Below are 20,000 nucleotides of genomic sequence, written 5' to 3'. Positions count from 1 at the left end.
AGTTCCCCATTTTGACTTCGTCGCATGCCCATACTGAAAATAACAGTAGTTCTAAGAACAGCTCAGATTGCTAAATGTCGGATCAGTTTTTCTCAGGTATTCTCAGTTTCGCTCAATTAGGAGATGACCGGTTTGTTGATGGAGATCAGTTTGCCTGACCTTTATGTCGATTCTCGCTCTCGTGCAAAGTGTTTATTTGGCTCCACAATCGAAAAAGATTTATTCTAACAGCTCGATCCGTACGACCGCGACTATAATCACAAAGTTTGAACGGATGGACAGGTGCAGTCAAGATGCGATGATTCGGGCGCGACCCCGGGCGCGACCATGCACATCCAAAAGAAAATGACACATCTTAAGGGCTATGCTTTCAAAAGTCCTTCGTCTCGTGTAGATTCGCGTCCAAAAAATCACGCTTCGCTCGCCAAAACCTGGGGTTCTCGTGAGGTGGAATTGTGGCAAGTCCACTTCCTTAAGTGGACATGAAACATGAGAGGGATGGTTGATTTCTTCAAACACGCACTGTTTATTTTGTCATGCAAAATGGACTGATATTTCAAGCATACATACATTTTAAGACTCTAATACTTCTTTTCCAGTCTTTCTATTAATTTTTCTGACTCATCAATACATTTTTCAGCAGCTATTAATTTTTTGAATAATCCCCTACCCCCCGCCCCACGTAAAGTTACAGTCATGTATGTAAATGTATGCAAGCATAAATTTCCATGCACTAATGTTACAAGAAAAACAAGAAACGGAGGGAATTTTATACCTCATGCGCTTAGCTGCGCATGAGTAATTATTTAACAACAAATTTTGCCATATTATTCATATTTCTTGTTGATATCCGAGTAGGACATTTAATTTATGTTTTTAATGAACTCCAGGTCCCGTTTGTGTGGTATCTATTGCTGGTCCGTACAGGAAGGGAAAGTCGTATGCGCTGAGCCAGGCTTTTGATCAACCAGAAGTATTTCCTTTGGGACATACCATGGAAGCAGAGACAATGGGAATCTGGTTATGGGTTGTGCCTGAAAAATTCAATGTAAACAATATTACATGTTTTTAACGAAAGTATATAGTATCGCAGCCTCCCCCCTCCCCCACTCCCCCCCCCCCCCCCCCACCCATAAAAAATAGAAACTATAAAATGTAAATTTACGTCTGGAATTTTAAAAGCGACGAGTCATGGACTTCGATAACAATCTTTCGCCCGTCGAGCCGTAATCAGCCGTAATAAGTGAGCTGTGTTTCTAATCTTTTACCAGGTGTGGTGTATGATAGTAAAAAATTGTGAAGCTGTGATTCACACCCTCTGAGAGCTGCTCAGTATATTTCACATCATATAATGATAATGATAATGATGATGATGATGATGATGATGATGATGATGATGATCGTTTATTCAACCATTTTGCATCATTAACTGAATTACAAGGCAGGTCAATAATTACATACAAATACTTCTGAATTGTGACACTTAAATACAAATATGTATATATTAATTAAATGTAAATATTAAATACTATTTTTGTTAAGCCATATCATATTTCGATGTTTTAAAGGTGATTCTGGTATTTGGTGGTGCAAAAATTCCCGAGTCTGTTAGTTCTTAAAGAGGCAGGCACAGAAACAGTTTCTCCAGTTCTAAGGGCATACGGTCTTACGTGTGGGTAACACGCGGCACTAAGTTGCGTAGCAGATGTGAAGAAGAGTAACTTCACTTTAGAAATGTTATGCACGCATCCTACCTCCTCTGGTGCAGTGAAATGAAGCCTGATTTCGTCGTGAGCGCGTCCTCATAGCACAGAGGTGGAAAAATACTTTTTGGGGCTCTCTTTTGTACCGATTCAATGTGGTCACTTAAGTATTGCGTGAGGCTAGCTCAAGCGGGGCTCGCATACTCTAAAACCGACCTGATGATGCTACAATTGACTAGAATAAGCAGCCTATCAGTTAGTGCACACTTCTTAAGAGCACGTATTGAGTATAGCCGCTTACTCCCTTTCTTTACAATATGAGTGACATGCTCATTCCATGTTAAGTTACCCGACATGTGAACCCCTAACAACTTGTAACAGGAAACCTTTTCTATCAGAGAGCTACCAGCAAGCAGAGGGGCTGGCGGGAACGGGCAATACTGCAAAAACCTCATGCACATTTCCTTACATTTTTTTACTGTTAAGAACCATTCCCCTAGAGGAAGCAAACGAGCAGATATCCAAAACATTAAAATTCAAATATGAGGGAGAGAGCCTGGGGACAAATTCGATGACTATAGCATCATCTACATATTTATCTCTATTTGTACAATTAGAGGCCATTTTGTTCACAAGAATACAAAACAGGAGAGGAGCCTGTTTAGTTCCTTGAGGAGTTCCACCATTCAGCCATATGGGTGGAGACATAGCCGCCCCCACCCTCACTATTTGGTAAGAAAGGCAGCAATCTACCTCACTAAATGTGTGTCCACATCCAGGTTATCCAGTTCACACAGCAGCAAATTATGATCAACGAGATCAAATTATTTGGAGTCAGAGAAAAAGATTCTGACATGCATCTCGCCACCATCAACCGACTCCGAAGATTGTGTGAAGTAAAGAAAAACCTCTGGCAGCCAGGGTAACGTCACATTGCTTTTGATATTCAAATTTGCCAACCACGAAACAAAAGAAGTCATTGGTTCAACAGCCAATTAGGTTCTGGTTGGCATATTACTAACAATGGGTGACGTCAGAAGAAATATCGCTATACACTATGCAACATTATTGTCGAAGTATTTTCTTTCCAGAGACATATAATGTTAAAAATGATAAATTTTACAAATAACAATAATAAACAAACAGTAAGTTTTGTTCATTGTGGTCAAACAGAAACCAATTAGTAAAACCATTTGTGTAAGCACGGATCAGATGTCATAGAAAACAGAGTACGATAGCTTTTTAATGGTCTTGTGGGTTTTTATAACTTTAGGCTTATTTTGGAATGAGCGAAAAGTCTTAGATGTATACATCAATGAGAAGCTCTTTCACGTAAGTTTGATACATCATTATCAACAATGAACAGCACACAGCAGTATGATGATAGTTATTACTGTAACTATACTGAAGAAATATGTTGTCATGAAGTACGTGTATGTTCATTGTTGAAAATGAAAGGACACAGGTGCAGGTTGACACTGGTAGTTCAGTAACTCCTGGGTTGTTGACCTAGGTTCTTTAATCGATGTCTGCTATTGGTACTAACTGGCAGAACTCTTTGGCTTACAAAAGGGATTATGGCATAGAGGAATATGCGCCGATCAACTCGAAACTTCAACATCATCCGTCCTCCCCCCTCCCCTCCCGGGCAAAGCCCGGGCATTTGAACTTTTGAAGATTGGATCGTTCAAATTTCCGCCCCCTCGGGCCAAAATGGTGTTCAAATGCCCTACCCTATCGTCGGATTTGTCTGTCATACCCTACTAAAGACCAATCGTAGTCGGCTCCTGCCGTCTTTAATAAAGAACTTTTGAAGACCATTTTTGTAAGCCAATCGCTCACAAATGCTACATCTGTTCCTTTGAACTCTTCCATCTCGTCCAAACACGTGTTTTATAGCTGTTAGCGACTTCGGCGTCCAAAAAAAAAATCATTTGAAACCTGACACTTCCGGTTCACTTTTCCCCACCCCACGGAGGCAATGGTCAAATTCCCCACTCCCCGGGCAGAGAAGATAGTCAAATGCTCAGGGTTTGCCCGGGGGGAGGGGATGTTGAAGTTTCGATTTGATCGGCGCATTACCTTAAAAGAACAATCACTGAGCCTGGTCAGGCAATCACTGTCCTGGCCTAGGTTCATCTGCTGAATGTAACAATAGTGAAATATTGTAAATATTGATTATTATTGAAAGCAATTTTAATAATTTGCCTGTCTTTTCATATTTCTTGGTCCATAACCTTTTTACTAAGAAAAAAAAAGTTTACAGAGCTAGGAAAAAGTTGACTACCCTTGACTGGAATTACTGGTATCATTGTTGTTGTGGCATCCTTCAGTCTATAAGACTATATGGAGTAGCACCCTGTGATTTGGATGAGGAGCATCGTCTTGAATGGCTAAAGAGACCAATTCTGGAAGAGCAGCTTCTGCTTCAAAACTGACAAACAAGGACCGAGGGCTGCTGTGAGGTAGAACAAGCTTGCTGTCTGGCTGCTCTTTTTGCTCTGGCTCCATCATTTGCAGTACGAACTGCCCGCTTTCCAGACCTTGTGAAACAATTTGTTTCCACATAGTTCTGTTGTCCGCAAAAGCTTCCCATGACTTCGTGTTGATGTTGCAGGCCTTCATATCACGCTTGCAGACATCCTTAAAGCGAAGACGAGGTCGACCTCTTCTTCTTGACCCTGTTGCGAGCTCGCCGTAAAGCAGGTTTTTTGGAATGCGGCCATCAGCCATCCTGTGGGTATGACCCAGCCAGCGTAGACGGCTTTGACGAAGAATTGTATACATCGATGGAATCCCTGCTCTGGAGAGGACCTCATTGTTTGGCACTTTGTCTTGCCAAGTAATTGCAAGAATTCTACGAAGACATCTTAGGTGAAAAGCTTGGAGCTTCCGTTCTTGAGTGGAATATGTTGTCCAAGATTCACTGCCATACAACAAAGTGCTGATGACACAGGCCTTGTAGACATTGACTTTAGTGGGTATTTTCTGGTGTTTGTTTTCCCAAACTCTCTTGGCGAGTTTGGACAGAGTTGTGAAAGCCAAGCCTATGCGCTTACTGATTTCCACATCCAGAGATAGGGTGTCAGTCATTGTAGAGCCTAGATACTGGAACTGATGGACAACTTCTAAGTTTTCCCCATTAATTTTCAGAAGAGGTTGGGCTGGTGTAGCCTGTCCCATAACCTGGGTTTTCTTAAGACTGATTGTAAGGCCAAACTGATCACAGGCGTTGGAGAACCTGTCAAGTAGCCTTTGAAGTCCGTCTTCTGAGTGGGAGACGAGAGCTGCATCGTCAGCATACAGTAGGTCTCTGATGTTGACTGTCCTCGTCTTTGACTTGGCACGTAATCTCGAGATGTTAAAGAGATGACCGTCAGATCTGGAGTGGAGGTAGACGCCCACAGTTGAAGACTTGAAGGCATGTTTCAGGAGCAGAGAGACGAAAATACCGAAGAGGATGGGAGCTAACACGCAACCCTGCTTTACACCACTCTTCACTTCAAAGTCGCTGGAGATATCACCATCAAACTGTACAGTGCCTCTCATACCGACATGAAAGGATTTCACTATGCTGAGGAGCTTTGGTGGACATCCTATCAGGGGGAGCATACTAAACAGGCCGGCTCTGATTACGAGGTCGAAAGCCTTGGTCAGGTCTATGAAAGCCAGATAGAGAGGTTGGTTCTGTTCTCTACACGTCTCCTGTAGTTGGCGGACAGAGAAAATCATGTCTACAGTTGACCTCTTTGAGCGAAATCCACACTGGGATTCTGGGTATATCCTCTCTGCGAGTGTTTCCAGCCTATGTAGGACAATGCGGGCGAACAGCTTGCCAACAATGCTGAGTAGAGAGATACCACGATAGTTGTTGCAGTCGTGTCGGTCCCCCTTGTTCTTGAACAGCGTGACGATGTTGGCATCCTTCATATCTTGAGGTACTGAGCCTTCTAACCAGCATTGCGTTAGGAGCTTGTGCAGGGGCACCAGCAAACTTGACTTGCCACTCTTTAAGACTTCAGCTGGGATACCATCCTTCCCGGCAGCCTTCCCTGATGGCAGCTTGTCAATAGCTGTGGAGAGCTCTTCTAATGGTGGTGGCTCATCCAGTACGGGCATCTGCGGGAGACGATCGATGGCGTCAAGGACGGACTGATGAACGATGTTTTCTCTTGAATACTGTTCGGAGTAGTGCTCCACCCATCTTTCAAGTTGTTTTGTTTTGTCTGTGATGATTGTTCCCGCCTTTGATTTGATAGGGGCGGTCTTGCTGATTTTGGGACCGGTGGCCTCCTTTATACCTTCAAACATACTATTGATGTTGCCAGTATCTGCAGCTTGCTGGATGTTACTGCTCAGGTCAGACCAGTACTCGTTTATACAGAGCCTGACTAGCAGAGTTGGAGTCATACCAGTCATTCCTTTGGCCTCTTCCAACCAAAGGCATGGAGTGCAGTAGAGTACATAGTGGTCTTGAGATTATCCCACTGCTCAGTTGAGGGTGCTGCATAGTCCCCTATAAAAGTGGAAGAGAACAGTGCCTCAAAGTTGGTTGACTGGTCTGGATGTCGGGTCTTGGTGACATCAATCTTTGGCTTCCGAACGTTTGACGTGGTGAAACTTCCTTGGTTGAAGCCTTATCTTACTGCACACGATGGAGTGATCAGTGTCGCAGTCAGCACTGTGGTAGGATCTGGTAACAAGGAATTACTGGTATCATAATGACTTATCATTTGTCACCACCGAGGATGATGCTGACACCATCATTACAAGAAAATATAACCAGAGAACAAAATCTTGGGATGTAAGGATATTAAACGTGTCCAAAGACTATGGATCTATTTGGATACTGACGGCGAAAAGTTTTATACTTCGAGTTGATGATGACGATTCAATCACTCGTGAAGTCTCTCTGTAACTTGACGATCCCAGAATCGGCATTTCTCCAACAATGGTTGAATGCGAACCTCTTCCAGATCGTGAGCTCCTGGCTCATGAACTCCTGGCGAGATGCAGGAACAGATTTTTGCAAATAGGCAGCTCATAGAGATTTAAACGAAAAACTTCCAGCTGCACTAAAACTAGGAAAAACATAAATGCCCTGATAATATTATATTGTTGCAGTGATGAAATTACTAATAGTCAGGTGTCAATGAAATGGCTCAAGTCAACCTAATAAGCTACGCCATTTTGCTTCAGTTTTGGGAGTACCTTGAAATAGGGATGTTACATCAACTGTTTTTTTCACCAAGTTCTCTGGGGTCATTGTGGCATTTAGCACTAAGCCAGCTTTGAATTCATGACAAGATATACAGTGTATGACTTGACAGTTCTTAACCTAAGATTGGGGCTGACCATGCATTTCACTTTGTAGCTTGGAAATGGTATTATTTGAAGATGTAAAAGCAATATTGTTCAAGAAAATTTCCTCTCTCACAAAAGATAAACTCAATTTAAACCAGAAGAAATAGTGTCACAAATAAAATTAGTCAAAATTGCCTTTAAAAATAGTTTTTATCCTAAACCAGCTAGTTTTTATCCTAAACGTCCTAAGCTAGCGTCACTGCAATCCTCGGGCTACTGCGAAGGAACGGACTTACATAATAATAACTACTTGTTGGCAAGGATCACTAACTCTTAGAATATTTACCAGGACTCTAGGGGCCAGGAACTCACAGTAGTATTGCTGGATTCCGAGGGCATTGACTCTGTAACTGGTGAAAGCGTTGATGACAATCAGATATTTACGCTGACGGTTTCGCTGGCCTCAGTTCTCATTTACAACTCACAAGGTGTTCCCGCAAGGAGCGATCTTAAAGAATTGGAGTATCCTTGCTGATTGTAACCAGTGTAGAAGGTTTTGCTTGTTAAGCCCACGCCAAACGATCGAACAAAGTTGATCTAACTCACAACCAACATTATTGGATGCGAATGTTGAAGATAGTGATAAAACGCTATCCAACATTACTAGACGAGACAGGCTACCCGGTACAAGTTGGCGCCAAAATTATTTTAAAAAATGGCGCTAAAACGGAAACGAAAAGCCCTTATATAGCGTTTTATAAAATAATTTAAGATAGTACGCGCACTCTCATTGGTTAATAGCTGTGTTTAGATGAGAGTTACTGTATGTAAACGCGGCTGTGACATCTCACGAATTTTGATTGGTTATGGATTGTCAGACGCGCGTTTTGATTGGTTGGTAGGAAATATGAGCGTGTGTCAAGAAAATTTGTTCAAATTAAAAAGTGAAAAAACCAGCATTTTTCCTTCATTTGTTAAATTATCTTTGAGAAATATTTTATAAAAGCAATAGAGAACTTTTTTTCGGTGTTTGCATAGCCTGATATAAACATTCGAAGGGTTGGGAGAATTCTCGATAGTTATGTAAACCCTCGACTTCGTCTCGGGTTTGCATAACTGTCTCGAATTCTCCCAACCCCTCTCGTGTTTATATGAGGCTATGCAAACATGGAAAACGTTTTCTATTGCTTAGAGATGTAATGTACTAGAGCTGTTCGAGAACGCAAATGACGATGTCAAGCGAGGAAAATCCACGAACGAGCTGAAAAGGGGATGTTCCATACCACTGTACAGTTATTATTGCAAAATACACCCGAGGAGAAGATGTGTGAGCCAGGACCAGTTCGTAGAAATTTTAAACGCTACTGAACCACACATATGCAAACAGAGCACCAAAGAAGAAGGGCAAACGTGGCTCGCTTCAGGATACAACTTTGTTGGAAGAGCGGCAAACCACTGCAACATTTTTTCGTGGAGCAGAATTGTTGGGTGTCGTGTTTGATCAAAAGCAAATTCTATCCGACACTTGATAGATAGTTGGACGAACATCATCCAACATGGGCGGCGAAACGGCCGGTAGAACAATGTTGGAACGTTGAATCCAACTTTGTTCGATAGGTTGGCGAGGGCTTTATTGTTTAAGAATAATGAAAAGACTCTTATAACCCAACTATCTCATTTTGTCAACTATGTCATTTTGTCTTCGACTCCTTGGTTATACAATATCATACGTTAGAACAAAAACGACAAAACGTCATTAAATTTATTCGCGATGGGTCCGATAATCGAGTATTATTACCTGCAGTGTTGGTCACCAGTTTAGTTCCCTTCACCACAGTGACCGACACCGTCGATAAAGATGGGACTTAATAGAGAGTTTTAGATCCGGGAGCAACTTCAGAATATCCCGCCACAGCTAACCACTATTGTTTCCCCTATGCGGCATCTTTTGAAGAACGAGACTTACTTACGAGACTTACTAGCTTTTAGAATCTCTGTACGGTGGCCAATTTACATTATCAACTCCGTTGATAAAACCAAATTTTTGTATACTACTTCCCCACCGACGCAGCACCACAGTTTCTTTAGAAACTACCCCTTCATTAATACAATAGAGCCTATTCTTATTCAATGAAACGCAAATAAGTGGCGGGGTATTCTGAAGTTTAGCCTAGATCCGAGTTTACCGCGAACCGCGAACCACGAACCGCCGGAGGTCACGTGACCAGTCTTTCACATCACGTTTGAGGTTTTTGACGTACGTTTTCTATGGCGATATTTCCCCTCCAAACTTCAACTTAACACATTTTATGTTTGTTTCACATTTCATCTTTGCTCTTAGCTATGCGACATTCGAGTTTCACATTTCGACATGCGAATTCTCAATTCTACATTCGAGTTTCACAATTCTACATTCGACTTTCGCTTTGGGACATTACTCTCCTCGGAAGTTCTGCTGCTCATTCATCATTCAACATGTCTTACCACAGAGCTCTCAAGTCTTAAAGTTTCCAAAGCGTGAGATTCTTACTGGAGATTGCGCCAAGTGCCCTGTGTTTCTTGTGCCGGAGGCGCCAAACAATTCTAGGGAGGTCTGGGGGCATGCTCCCCCGGAAATTTTTTGAAATTTGCACTTTTCAGATCGCTGGAAATGCACCGTCGAGTCCGCCATTTTGTTTCTTTCATGCTGCTTTCTAAGAGAACCCGTGTTATAATGGTCAGCCTGAGCTAACATATCGGCCTATAATTCATATATTAACGGTGAAAGTCCTGAAGAAACAAGAAAATTGGTCGCACACAAACAGATTGAACATTGGCCAAAAATCAGTGCCAGTCAAGGAATGAATTCCGAATTCATGCCCACCTCTGAAAGCTTAAAAGGTAGAGTTTCCTATGAGAAAAGTGATAATGCGTGAGAAATGGTCGTGTCGGCGTGAGAGCTTGAGCTCGCATCAACATGCGTGAGACTTGAGAGCTTTGACATTACCATTTTATGTCTGTTTGATCACTTTGTGCTTGAGTGATTTTACCTTTCAAAAGGAAAACCGCTGTACATACGCGGGGGCGGAAAATTCGTAACGCAGTGAATCAGATACTTACTGCCCTGGAAAAACAGAACAAATCTAATAAGGTTGATTGATTAGTTTTGGGATGTTTCTGGGAATTCCACTTTTCTATGAAGAAAGGGTTAGATCAAACGCGGTTAAGAGAAAGCAAATAATGGACGATTTCTGCGGCCGTCACAGCGATCATTGGCAAAGACAGTCAACTCTCCGCTAACGGACAATCTCATAAGCGGACAGCTCTACTTTTAGACACTTCTTCCAATTTCCCATTTTACGAGCGCTGAGCGCCATCCTTGAGCACCTTGCTTGAGCGCCTTGCGGCTGCACTCGCATTTCGCTCCGCAAATTTTATTACATAATTTTATATCTTCGATATTTGCTGTAGTTTTAAAGCTGTATACAAGATCTTAAAATGGCATTTAGTTATTCAGGACGAGCGATTAGAGCCATTTTACTACTGCAAGATGGAAAACCACTCTTCCGTGGCCTCTGGCGTAAATTATGTGATCTGGGTATTACAAGTTTCAAGCCTACGCACCGTGGTTGCCGTGCTGGCCGCAAGAAAAGCAACTTGCTTTCATCTCTTCGGCTGGTCGAGGAAGAGCTGAACTCAGTCGAATCGAATTAATGTCAGCCTGCTGAGTTTGAGAAGAACGATAGTGATTTACATATTCCTCCATCTCAAGACGCTGACTTACCAAATGTTCAGATTGTCACCTCTTAAATACTAAGACAAAGGACTATGTACGTTCCAAAGCTGATGCTTGCAATTGCAAATGTCAAAGCTCTCGTACCAAAGATGGACGAAGTTCAGGAGTTTATTCATTGCAACAAGATCTGGCAAGATTTTCGCACAGGTCCCTACTTCATTATGCATACGCTCCTTTGTTTCAAGAAAACAATAGCGATAAAAATAGACTTTCCTTGGTACTGTGGTGCTTTGTTCTTTCTTCTTAGAGGTTTTTTCCTAAGGCTATATGGACTTTAAAAAAACCGGTCGAACTTCTGACTGAAATACGGAAAACTAAACATTTTTGCCTGATAATTTGGCACTTTTTCTGCAGTTTTAGCTATTTTTCAATTTTAGAATAAGCGAAAAAAGTGGAGTTTCAAGCAATCGTTGTAATATAGGGTTCAGATTTTCATACATAACAAACAGACCAAATAAAATTACTGTTATCACAAAATTAATGGCTACCTGCTCTTTTTTTGTGAAGTTGTTCTTTCTTTCTGTTTGCGAATTCGCCGAAGCACTGCAAAGTGTATGTTTTCTTCCTCTCCCATATAACGCACGGCAATTTCAGGATTTAGTGGGCTTTTGCGTTTTATCGCTCTTTGTAGAGTTCGGCGCAATATGCATTAAAGTTTCCCATGAAGGATGCACCAATCACACTGGAAGCGTTGTACACTCTTCCATGCAATGAACTTGTAAGTGTGCCGCACGGGGCAAGAAGGAAAGCAAAGAGCACAGATAACAACAATGCTGGATACATTTAAAACTATCACAGGGACTAACTTTAAGCCTATATACAGTGTCTTTAGTCGTAATTAGTGTTACGGTTAACATTATTAAAGGGATGGGATTGTTTCACGACTAGTAAAACAGGGATCTCTGAACTGTAACCTACGATGTAGTAGGTGCTTCGCACGGCACGGCACGTGTATATAACTACTTTTTTTATGTAAATAGCCAAAATTCAAAATTAATATCATTTTCAAGGCGTGAATAAGCAACTTGACGCGTTAGCTCAGTGGTCAAGAATAGTGACAAGTAATCCAGAGGTTTACAGAGGGTTGGCGTTCAAGGCAAACTGCGAATGACGTATCATTGTAATACCAGAAAAAACCGAGCGGGATCTGGAAAAAAGGACAGGACGAAGGAATAAATAGAGGAAAGCTGGGCCAAAAAGGAGCAACAGTGTGAGCGATGTGGGCAAAGAAGAGAGAGAGAGGGAGAAAGCGAAAGGGAGAGGAAAATGAGATCCTTTTTTATTCATCCCGTAAGTACAAATTAGCCATGTATATATTCGATTCCCTTTGGTGTACGTATTGTTCTACAAAACAATAGCGCGAATGCATAATTGATTTATTCTGCATGGATAATTAAGTAGGGACCTGTGCGGAAATCAATCCCAAGATCTGCTTGGCCTTTATTACTGAAACTTGACTCAAAGAATCGATTCCAGAAAGCGTTGTTAACATCCCTGGTTTTACTATCATACGTAGGGACAGAGTTGTCAACAATCGCGGTGGTGTGTGGTACAAGGTCCTTCAAGAACTTACGTGTTGCCAAGATCATGAAATCGTTTGGCTCCATCTGAGACCTGCTCGTTTGCCGAGGGGTTTTTCCTGCTTAATTGCTGGTGTCATTTATCACCCACCCGGCGCAGAAGATAGTGACAATTACAGAATTTGCAAGAGAAAATTATTGAGCAACTATCTTGATAATCTCGTATGATAATGATAGTTTGCTATTTGACATGCAGATTATAGTACAGTCATTATGATTAAAATCATTTCTCGATATTATCATTCTGTTATCACCAAAATATCAATAAAATATCAAAATAGCAATTCTCAAAGTAATGATATCCTATAAAGATATTTTGATAAACCGCAGTACTGCACCGTAGTGCATTTTACCTTCCAGTCAAACTCTGTATTTACACATTCCCGTAAGCAGATACTCTCTAGAAAACGGACGAGGACAATTTTAAAATCAACATTAGCTTTTTCTGTTGGATTACATGTCACGCCACTTACATGTCACGCCACTTAACGGCCTCCATCTGTGTCGCGGCGGTGACACAATTCATTTTGGTGGCTTCTCAGAGAGGTGAGCCAGTTTTCCCACTTTTCGTATTAAAATTGCATGTTTTACAGAAAATGTCTGAAGAACATTTTTAAGCAACAGGATCAATGATCAACAGGATCAATGATCAATAAGCAACAGGATCAATGATCAAAATTTTGCATTTCCTTCTCTCTTCATTTTTGGGGAGTAGAAGTCCGAAGTACTTACCACGTCAAGTTTTATTTAAAAATTCGCACGCGAAGTTAAATTATTTTGACCTTGTTTCTTGGTTTCGGCCGTCCGCCATTACCAGATTCCAGAATGACCGAGCGTTTCACAAACGACTAGGCACTAGTGGAGCAGATAGGAAGTGACGTCATATTCGCACAAAGACAAAACATCTTGGCTAATTTACTGTGCAATGTAGGAGAAGTGAGGCGTCTTCGAAGAACTCTTTGGTGTTTACAATCCAAGACTGTCGGAATCTGGATCCAAGTGTTTTTGATTGACAGTTAAGGACGTTCGCGTCCATTGCTACTGCGCATTTTTTCGCGCATGTCACGCACACGTCATGCATCGCAGACCACGAAGGTAAACACGATGCTAAAGACACAAACATTTTCCACAAGAACGCAACGTGAAAGCATGTGGCATCATAGGATAGCTGTGGAACCAGGTCTTCTCGGAAATGTCACGCAATGGCGTGACAGTGCAAATAGACAATCGCTTTGAGAACTTCGCAGCGATCGATTTTACTTTCTTGAATGCTCGGTGACCCCTATTTTTCTTTCCGTAGATCACTTCCTTTCCTGGTTTTGTCCATTTTAACAAAAAACAAAAAAAAAAAACAAAAAAAATCTGTACGTGAGAAGTTACAAATATTTCGCCTTTTATGCTCTCGTGCGACCGAAGTTTTCTTTCTTAGACTACTGTGTATCGTTTTTCAAGGTCTATTTCAGCTCAGAAAAAGACATCAGCTGAAAAGGTTAATTTAGTCATATTACCTATGTTGAACTGAGTACATTTACCTGATCTAAATTTCACTAATGTTGCTTTTTTATTGCTGACAGTTGTAAGCTAAGATCGTCTTAAAGTAACGCAATCTTCCAAAAGTGCACCTCATGATCTCGAAAACGAGGACGGTGACCCCCTTTTTTTTTTGCCTTTTTGGCAAAAGTAGATCATTACCTTTCTGCGTGGCAAGTTAAAAAAAAATCTGTACGTGGGAACGTTTTGGGCGCGAACGTCCTTAAGTTGCACGCGGTCAGTGACTTTGTCTGTGTTTGTCGCGACGAGGGCAGGAGTGGCTTTATAAAGATCTGTAAAAATTTCTTTTGTGTGTGACCTGTGATGTAGTCGGGCAACATCCGATAAGCAGGAGGCATTCCCAACATAAGTGGCACCTCCGACGGGTCTTTGCGACAATCCTCGAGCAAAAGGAAATCGTGAAATCAGTGTGCATTTGTGAAGTTTAATGATGGAAGCTGCGAACCGAGATCTTGAAACGATGTTAACTCATGTTAGAATCACCAGGGGCCTGTTTCTCGAATGCCCCGGTAACTTACCGTGCCCGGTAAGTCACCCGGTAATTACCCGATAAGTTTTCGGGTGTTTCTCGAATCTCCCGTTAATTTCGATCCCGTTATTTTTCCCGATAACTTGCCCGGTAACTTACGGGAACTTTGGAGCTCCCGTTACTCTCCCGTTAAAGTTTACGGGTAACATCATTTTGCTGCATCAAAACAAAATGGCTGCCGAAGACGGACTTTTGTTACGCAGTTTGTCGGCCAAGAACATAGCAATGGAGGCCTGTACTGAATCATATGACCGAAACAGAAGTCGTTGAGAGGCATAGGTTGTCAACAGGAAGATTAAATTGGCTGATTGAACGGTGTATTGTAAAGAAGATCGATCTACAGAGACAGCAATTCGCGGAGACTCATGTATACCAATACAGCCTAATGGTCAAGACGTACCCACCTACTTTCGGTGCCGCAAAACTACAGATGTTAATATATTAAAGCAAGCCTTGACTTAAAGACGGACTGCGGTTTGTTTTGGCGTGAGTCTACTTTTTTTCACATCTATAAATTCGCAGCACCCAGATTCTTGATAGGGAAAAACTAGCTGCAGCATTTCCAGCAAAAAACAAATGGCATGTTGTTAAAAAAAAACATACAAATAAATAAATAAATAAATGGGATGCAAAAGCTACTGGCAGGGAAAATTTGGAAAGGAGAAGCGATCGACCATCACGTGATATTGAGCAAAAAACAAAACACACCCAGCGAAATGCTGCATGTTTGTCTGAAACAGCAAAGAGGAAATTGTCTCCTTGTGTAAGAATAAAACATGTTTGTGTTCGAGAAAAAAAGGAATTATTATATGGACTCAAACTCGACAAAACCCATAAATTAATGCTCATCAAACCACGAACTTCTTTGCGTACGTTGTTCCCACGGCGGTCCGCTTTATCTCTGTTTTGTTTTGGTGGTGTTCAAGTGTGACAATAAATCTTTCAAGCAAATGTTACCGTATTTTACCCTATAGCTGGCTTTCCCAGAGTGACTGGAGCAATTATTGATGGCTCTCTCATTCCTATCTGGCGCCCAGGCAGTGATGAACATCTCTCTGTTTGCCACAAGGGTTTTCATGCTATTAATGTGATGACAGTGTGCAATGCTCACCTGTCATCTACAAATTTTGTTTGCATATGGCATGGCTCTGTACATGATTCAACTATTTTTAATGCCAGCTACTTGCAAGCATGTATGGAGGGTGGAGGAGGTGGGAATGGGTGGCTCCTGGGAGACTGTGGGTATGCAATCAAACAGGTACAGGTACCAGAAGGTCCATACAAAAATGAAGAACACCACTGAGAGGACCTTTGGGCTGTGGAAGACAAGATTTCCCTCCTTGATTATTCTGGTGGGCAGTGCAAAGCAGCAAATTTCTGCCTGGCCTCCATTACTCAATAGCTTCTACATAACTTAAGCCCAACTTAACTCAAAATATTTTCTTTTGTTTAAGATAAATCTCAACACCAGAGAGATATTTGCAAAGCTGATGAGAGGCATGAGTTAATTTCAACTATAACGGAACAAACTGTTTTGAACATTTTTGCAATGCAGAGCAGTTTGGTAGGGATCACCTCGGTTAACGACTTGATTATTGCTTCTTGGTAGCTAGGCCTTGAAATTGACAAAACATGGAGAGAGTTTTGTGCATTGAAACCAATTCTCAAGGAGAACATGGAAAAATGTATTTGCCATAGATGGAAAGATTCAACTTTGCAGTGAAAAACACTTCGAGTGAGGTGCACCTTAACAGTAACATTAATTTTATTGGGTCACTTCGTCCAAAAGCCACTCAACAGTCATCAGCTGCAGGTAAGTTCATTTTAAATGACACTGCTAAAAAGGGAAACAGTAAGGGGGCTTTCATTTATTGAGATATAATGTTGGATAAAGATTGGGGTTATGTGATTGTTGCCATTACTATAGAGGGGGGTTGGGAAATGTTTGAAGGACTTTCCAAGTAATTTTGCCAACCACCCCCCTTCCTATGAGCTAATAAATGAAACCCCCCTGATACATACAAGCAAAATAGTATTGCATCTATGTTAAAAGTAACAACAAAAAAACAACAAAAGCCAAAACTTGACAACAAAATTGCCCAAGACATGGAGCATTCATAAAAATAAAACTACTAATAAAATTAATCACTCAATTGCTTCATTTCCATTGGTCGAGTGTTAGAATGTAACACGAAGTGATTCTAGAATACCCGGCCAGTATTGTATTCTTGCAGTAGTGCCCTTTGAAGAACTAGGCATAATAATAACAGACGCTATTCCTATGCAAATTAAGTAGACGGTTATTCTAGAATCTAGCCAGTCTTGTTTATGATCAACAGGACATCTGTCTCAAAGACATGAAAATGACGACAACAAAATCAATCTTTTCTTAAGACCGCAAATTTACCACCAGATCACCTGGACTCATCATGGCTTAACAAAAGCCTGTTCATGAAATGTGATTTCAGGATGACTGAGTATTATTGGTACCTGCTTCTCCTTCAAAATGTCACTTTCTAGTTCCAATTTCCCCATTTTTAGCTTGTAAGATGCTATCACAGTTTGAATTACTGACGACACATTTAATTCAGCATTTAAGTCATTATTGCCGCATGAAAACAATCAGGTTTAAGGGGGGTGGCTCTTAACTACCAAACTGTTGCTATGGATCCCTTCAAATAATCATTTCTTGAGTCTCTTTAACTCTGCAGTTACCATTTTTTGTCAAGAGTGTTCTATTTAACATTTCTTCTACTGATTTGACTGACAACCATATTTGGTTAATCACATGGCCAAAACAGAAAATGCCTAACAACTCAGCGAGTTAACTACCGGTATGTTTTTCACAATTTTTTTAATGCAACAGTACAAGAACAATCTAACACAAAATCAGTGTAGCATGGATTTACGGCCCTCCTCTGATGATGCACTTTTCAAAATATCAGTTCCATTTTTTGCCCAAATACAAATTCCAAGCTACAGTTTACAAATATTGATGGGACTGTTCCCATCTGATTAAAAAACCGCCTCATCTTTTTGTTCTTTTCGAGACCGAGGACTGGGACTAGTTGCGCATACACCTTTATTGAAGTGATGTCAGATTTCCATTGAAAGAGTTACTTCAAAGAACCATCCATGCAACCTTTTTGTAGGGCTCTTTGACTAAACAGGTTCCTTAGCAACCATTGTCCTTCTGTAGTTAAGTGCCACCCCCTTAATAAAGGTGCCACAAATTTAACAATATAATTATCTTACTTCCAGCTAGGGGTTCACCAAGTATCTTTGACTTGAAGGAGTCACAATAAATCAAGGATAGAATTATCCCATAAACTAATTTAGTGATTACCTACTAATTGATCCCTTTTAGCAATATCTTTTAAAATCTACTATACTCTTGTGATAAATAACTATATAATTAAGAACATTATTTTGTTTTCATTAAATAAACGTGATTTTTTTCAAATAGTGTATCTTGAGAGTGTTCGCATATATATGCCAATGAAAATCGAAATAAATGCAGTGAACCTGAGGTAAGACGGAATTTCACCCGACGTACCTGTCGAGATAAAATTGAAAACAGGTGTTCTTGAAGAGAATTCAAAACATCTGATAATGCTAAACGATGACTCAAAGACATACCTCCTTCCACTGGTTCGCTGTACGCTGCAATTTGCTACTTGTATTGAATCGAAGCCTTCGAGATCGAGAATTTCGCTTAACCTCGTTGTAACATTTTCTGAGCTTCTATTACTCCAAAGGAACGTTGCTTCCCAGCAAACTAAAAGTGTTGCTTACAAAAAGCGTGAATAAAAGAAAATGCTGCCATCTAAACACCCTTGCAGAATTTCTCCCGTCAATGAGGTTTAAAAAGTCGCCTTCACTGCTAGAAGGTGTAAATAGGAACGATGGAAGGTCATCTCTTCGAACGCCACCTTTGTTTACATCACATCGCTCGGTTGGGAAACTGGATGCTACGAGCTCTACGGATCTAGTGCCAAGTCATTGTCCTTCTTTTCATGACGAGCGTGAAGTGTATGCAAGAGCCTGGTAACTCCCGGTTATTTTATCGGCCCCGAAAAGTACCGGGAAAGTTTACGGGTGCTTCGAGAAACACTCTTTCGGTCCCGATAAAGTTTCCCGGTAACGGTCCCGGTAAGTTAACGGGCCCGGTAATTACCGGGACTTTCGAGAAACAGGCCCCAGGGACAAAACCGAAGGAGTTCTAGCGAGCCGAAATGCAAATCGTATCAAAAGGCATAAAGATGCCCTATATTGCGTTGTTTCTTCTGTGGAAAGGGCAAAGCGAAAAGTTGAAGAGCTGAAAATTACCGCCGGCGAAGAACTCGCTGCAATAACCTTATGGGGAGACAAATTGGAGGAGCAAATAGCGGCTGTTGACGACGATATGGACAGAATTAGTAGGTGTTTGGCGGAAATTGATCAGAAACAACTAGACAAGACAAGGAAGGATCAACTGGACTTCGAAAAAGGGGCTGTTTGAACAAAAACTCCAGTACACCAAGGAACTTGAAAACCTTCAAGCGACGAGCGCCAACAAAAACCAGAGTAACGCGGGAAACGAAAATAGTAAACAACAAGGTGCTTCTGCTAAACTAGGCCCTCCTTGAGGGTACACTGGGTTGCCTGTGGTACGTGCAGCGTTCCAGGCAATTTTTTTCAAGTTGGGGTTTGTAGCCGATATAACGCGCGCTCTGATTGGCTAATTGTGACTGGCCCACGGGCCGATTACGGGCTTGCAAAAACAAAGCAAAAGGTAATTCAAAAACATATAATAAACTACTTACTGACCGAGCTAGCTCGAGCCGTACTGGGGAATATTGGCCCTGGCTCGTTTTTGTACGGACCTCGCTGCGCTCGGTCCGTACTGCCACGACCTCGGGCCAATATTTCCCTGGCAGTACGGCCCTCGCGCTCGGTTAGTAAGAAGTTATTAAGGGGTCACCCAGAAGTCATACCAGCAGAGGCCCTTTGGCTCACAGGTCCTTACACGTTCGTACGACGAAACAGATCCTTTTCTGAGGTTAAAAACCTGGCTACCGGCCTAACTCTTTTTCCTACTTTCCCAACCGCGAGAAAACCGCGGTAAATCAGCCATCGCCAAAAAACGTTTTTTTTTCTCAAAAAATATTTAAAGTTAGGAGGAAAAAATACATCATTTTAAAGCTAAGAAAATAAGCTTTCCAACAGCATATAACTTATTTACAGACAACTGAAACATTTTATAAAAGCGAAAGTTGAACGAAAAAATTTAAGAAAAATAACAGTAAAATATGTTTTCCAGGCAAAATTTGGTCATTTTAGCGTTGATTACGAATTTTTGGATGCAAAACTAAAATTTTCTGCAATTTATCTGCTTTCTTGGACATAAATTCGACCAAAAACTGATGAGGCACGAATATTTTTAGATTTTTAGGAATACAGTCCGACCTCTATTAAGCGGCCACCCTTCTTCTAGATTTCCAGTACAGCAGTAATGTAAGTTTTCCTGCAGAGATTTTGGTTGTAACAAAACAGTGGGTCAGCTCAATCTATTGATA

At 41.3% G+C, this 20,000-nt stretch overlaps 1 protein-coding gene and 1 long non-coding RNA gene across 4 annotated transcripts in view; one reads left to right on the top strand and one right to left on the bottom strand.

Annotated features, from left to right (window-relative positions):
- LOC138059987 (guanylate-binding protein 6-like) overlaps nucleotides 1-20,000 on the top strand; it is a 67,122-nt gene that overhangs the window by 21,081 nt on the left and 26,041 nt on the right. For all 3 annotated transcript variants that reach the window (XM_068905651.1, XM_068905652.1, XM_068905650.1), the window contains 2 exons: nucleotides 891-1,048; nucleotides 7,357-7,529. In XM_068905651.1, coding sequence (XP_068761752.1) covers nucleotides 891-1,048; nucleotides 7,357-7,529 — 331 coding nt within the window. The remainder of the gene's footprint in view (nucleotides 1-890; nucleotides 1,049-7,356; nucleotides 7,530-20,000) is intronic.
- Nucleotides 16,179-18,735, bottom strand: LOC138059988 (uncharacterized). Its single transcript, XR_011134280.1, has 2 exons — nucleotides 18,082-18,735; nucleotides 16,179-17,998 (listed from the first exon to the last, which is right to left on the bottom strand). It is a non-coding gene; the product is annotated as an uncharacterized lncRNA (long non-coding RNA).

The sequence above is a fragment of the Montipora capricornis genome, chromosome 8, assembly GCF_036669925.1.
Source record: "Montipora capricornis isolate CH-2021 chromosome 8, ASM3666992v2, whole genome shotgun sequence".
Classification (NCBI taxonomy): domain Eukaryota; kingdom Metazoa; phylum Cnidaria; class Anthozoa; order Scleractinia; family Acroporidae; genus Montipora; species Montipora capricornis.
The sequence above is the reverse complement of the archived record's forward strand: the minus strand, read 5'-3'. Positions and strand labels throughout refer to the sequence as shown.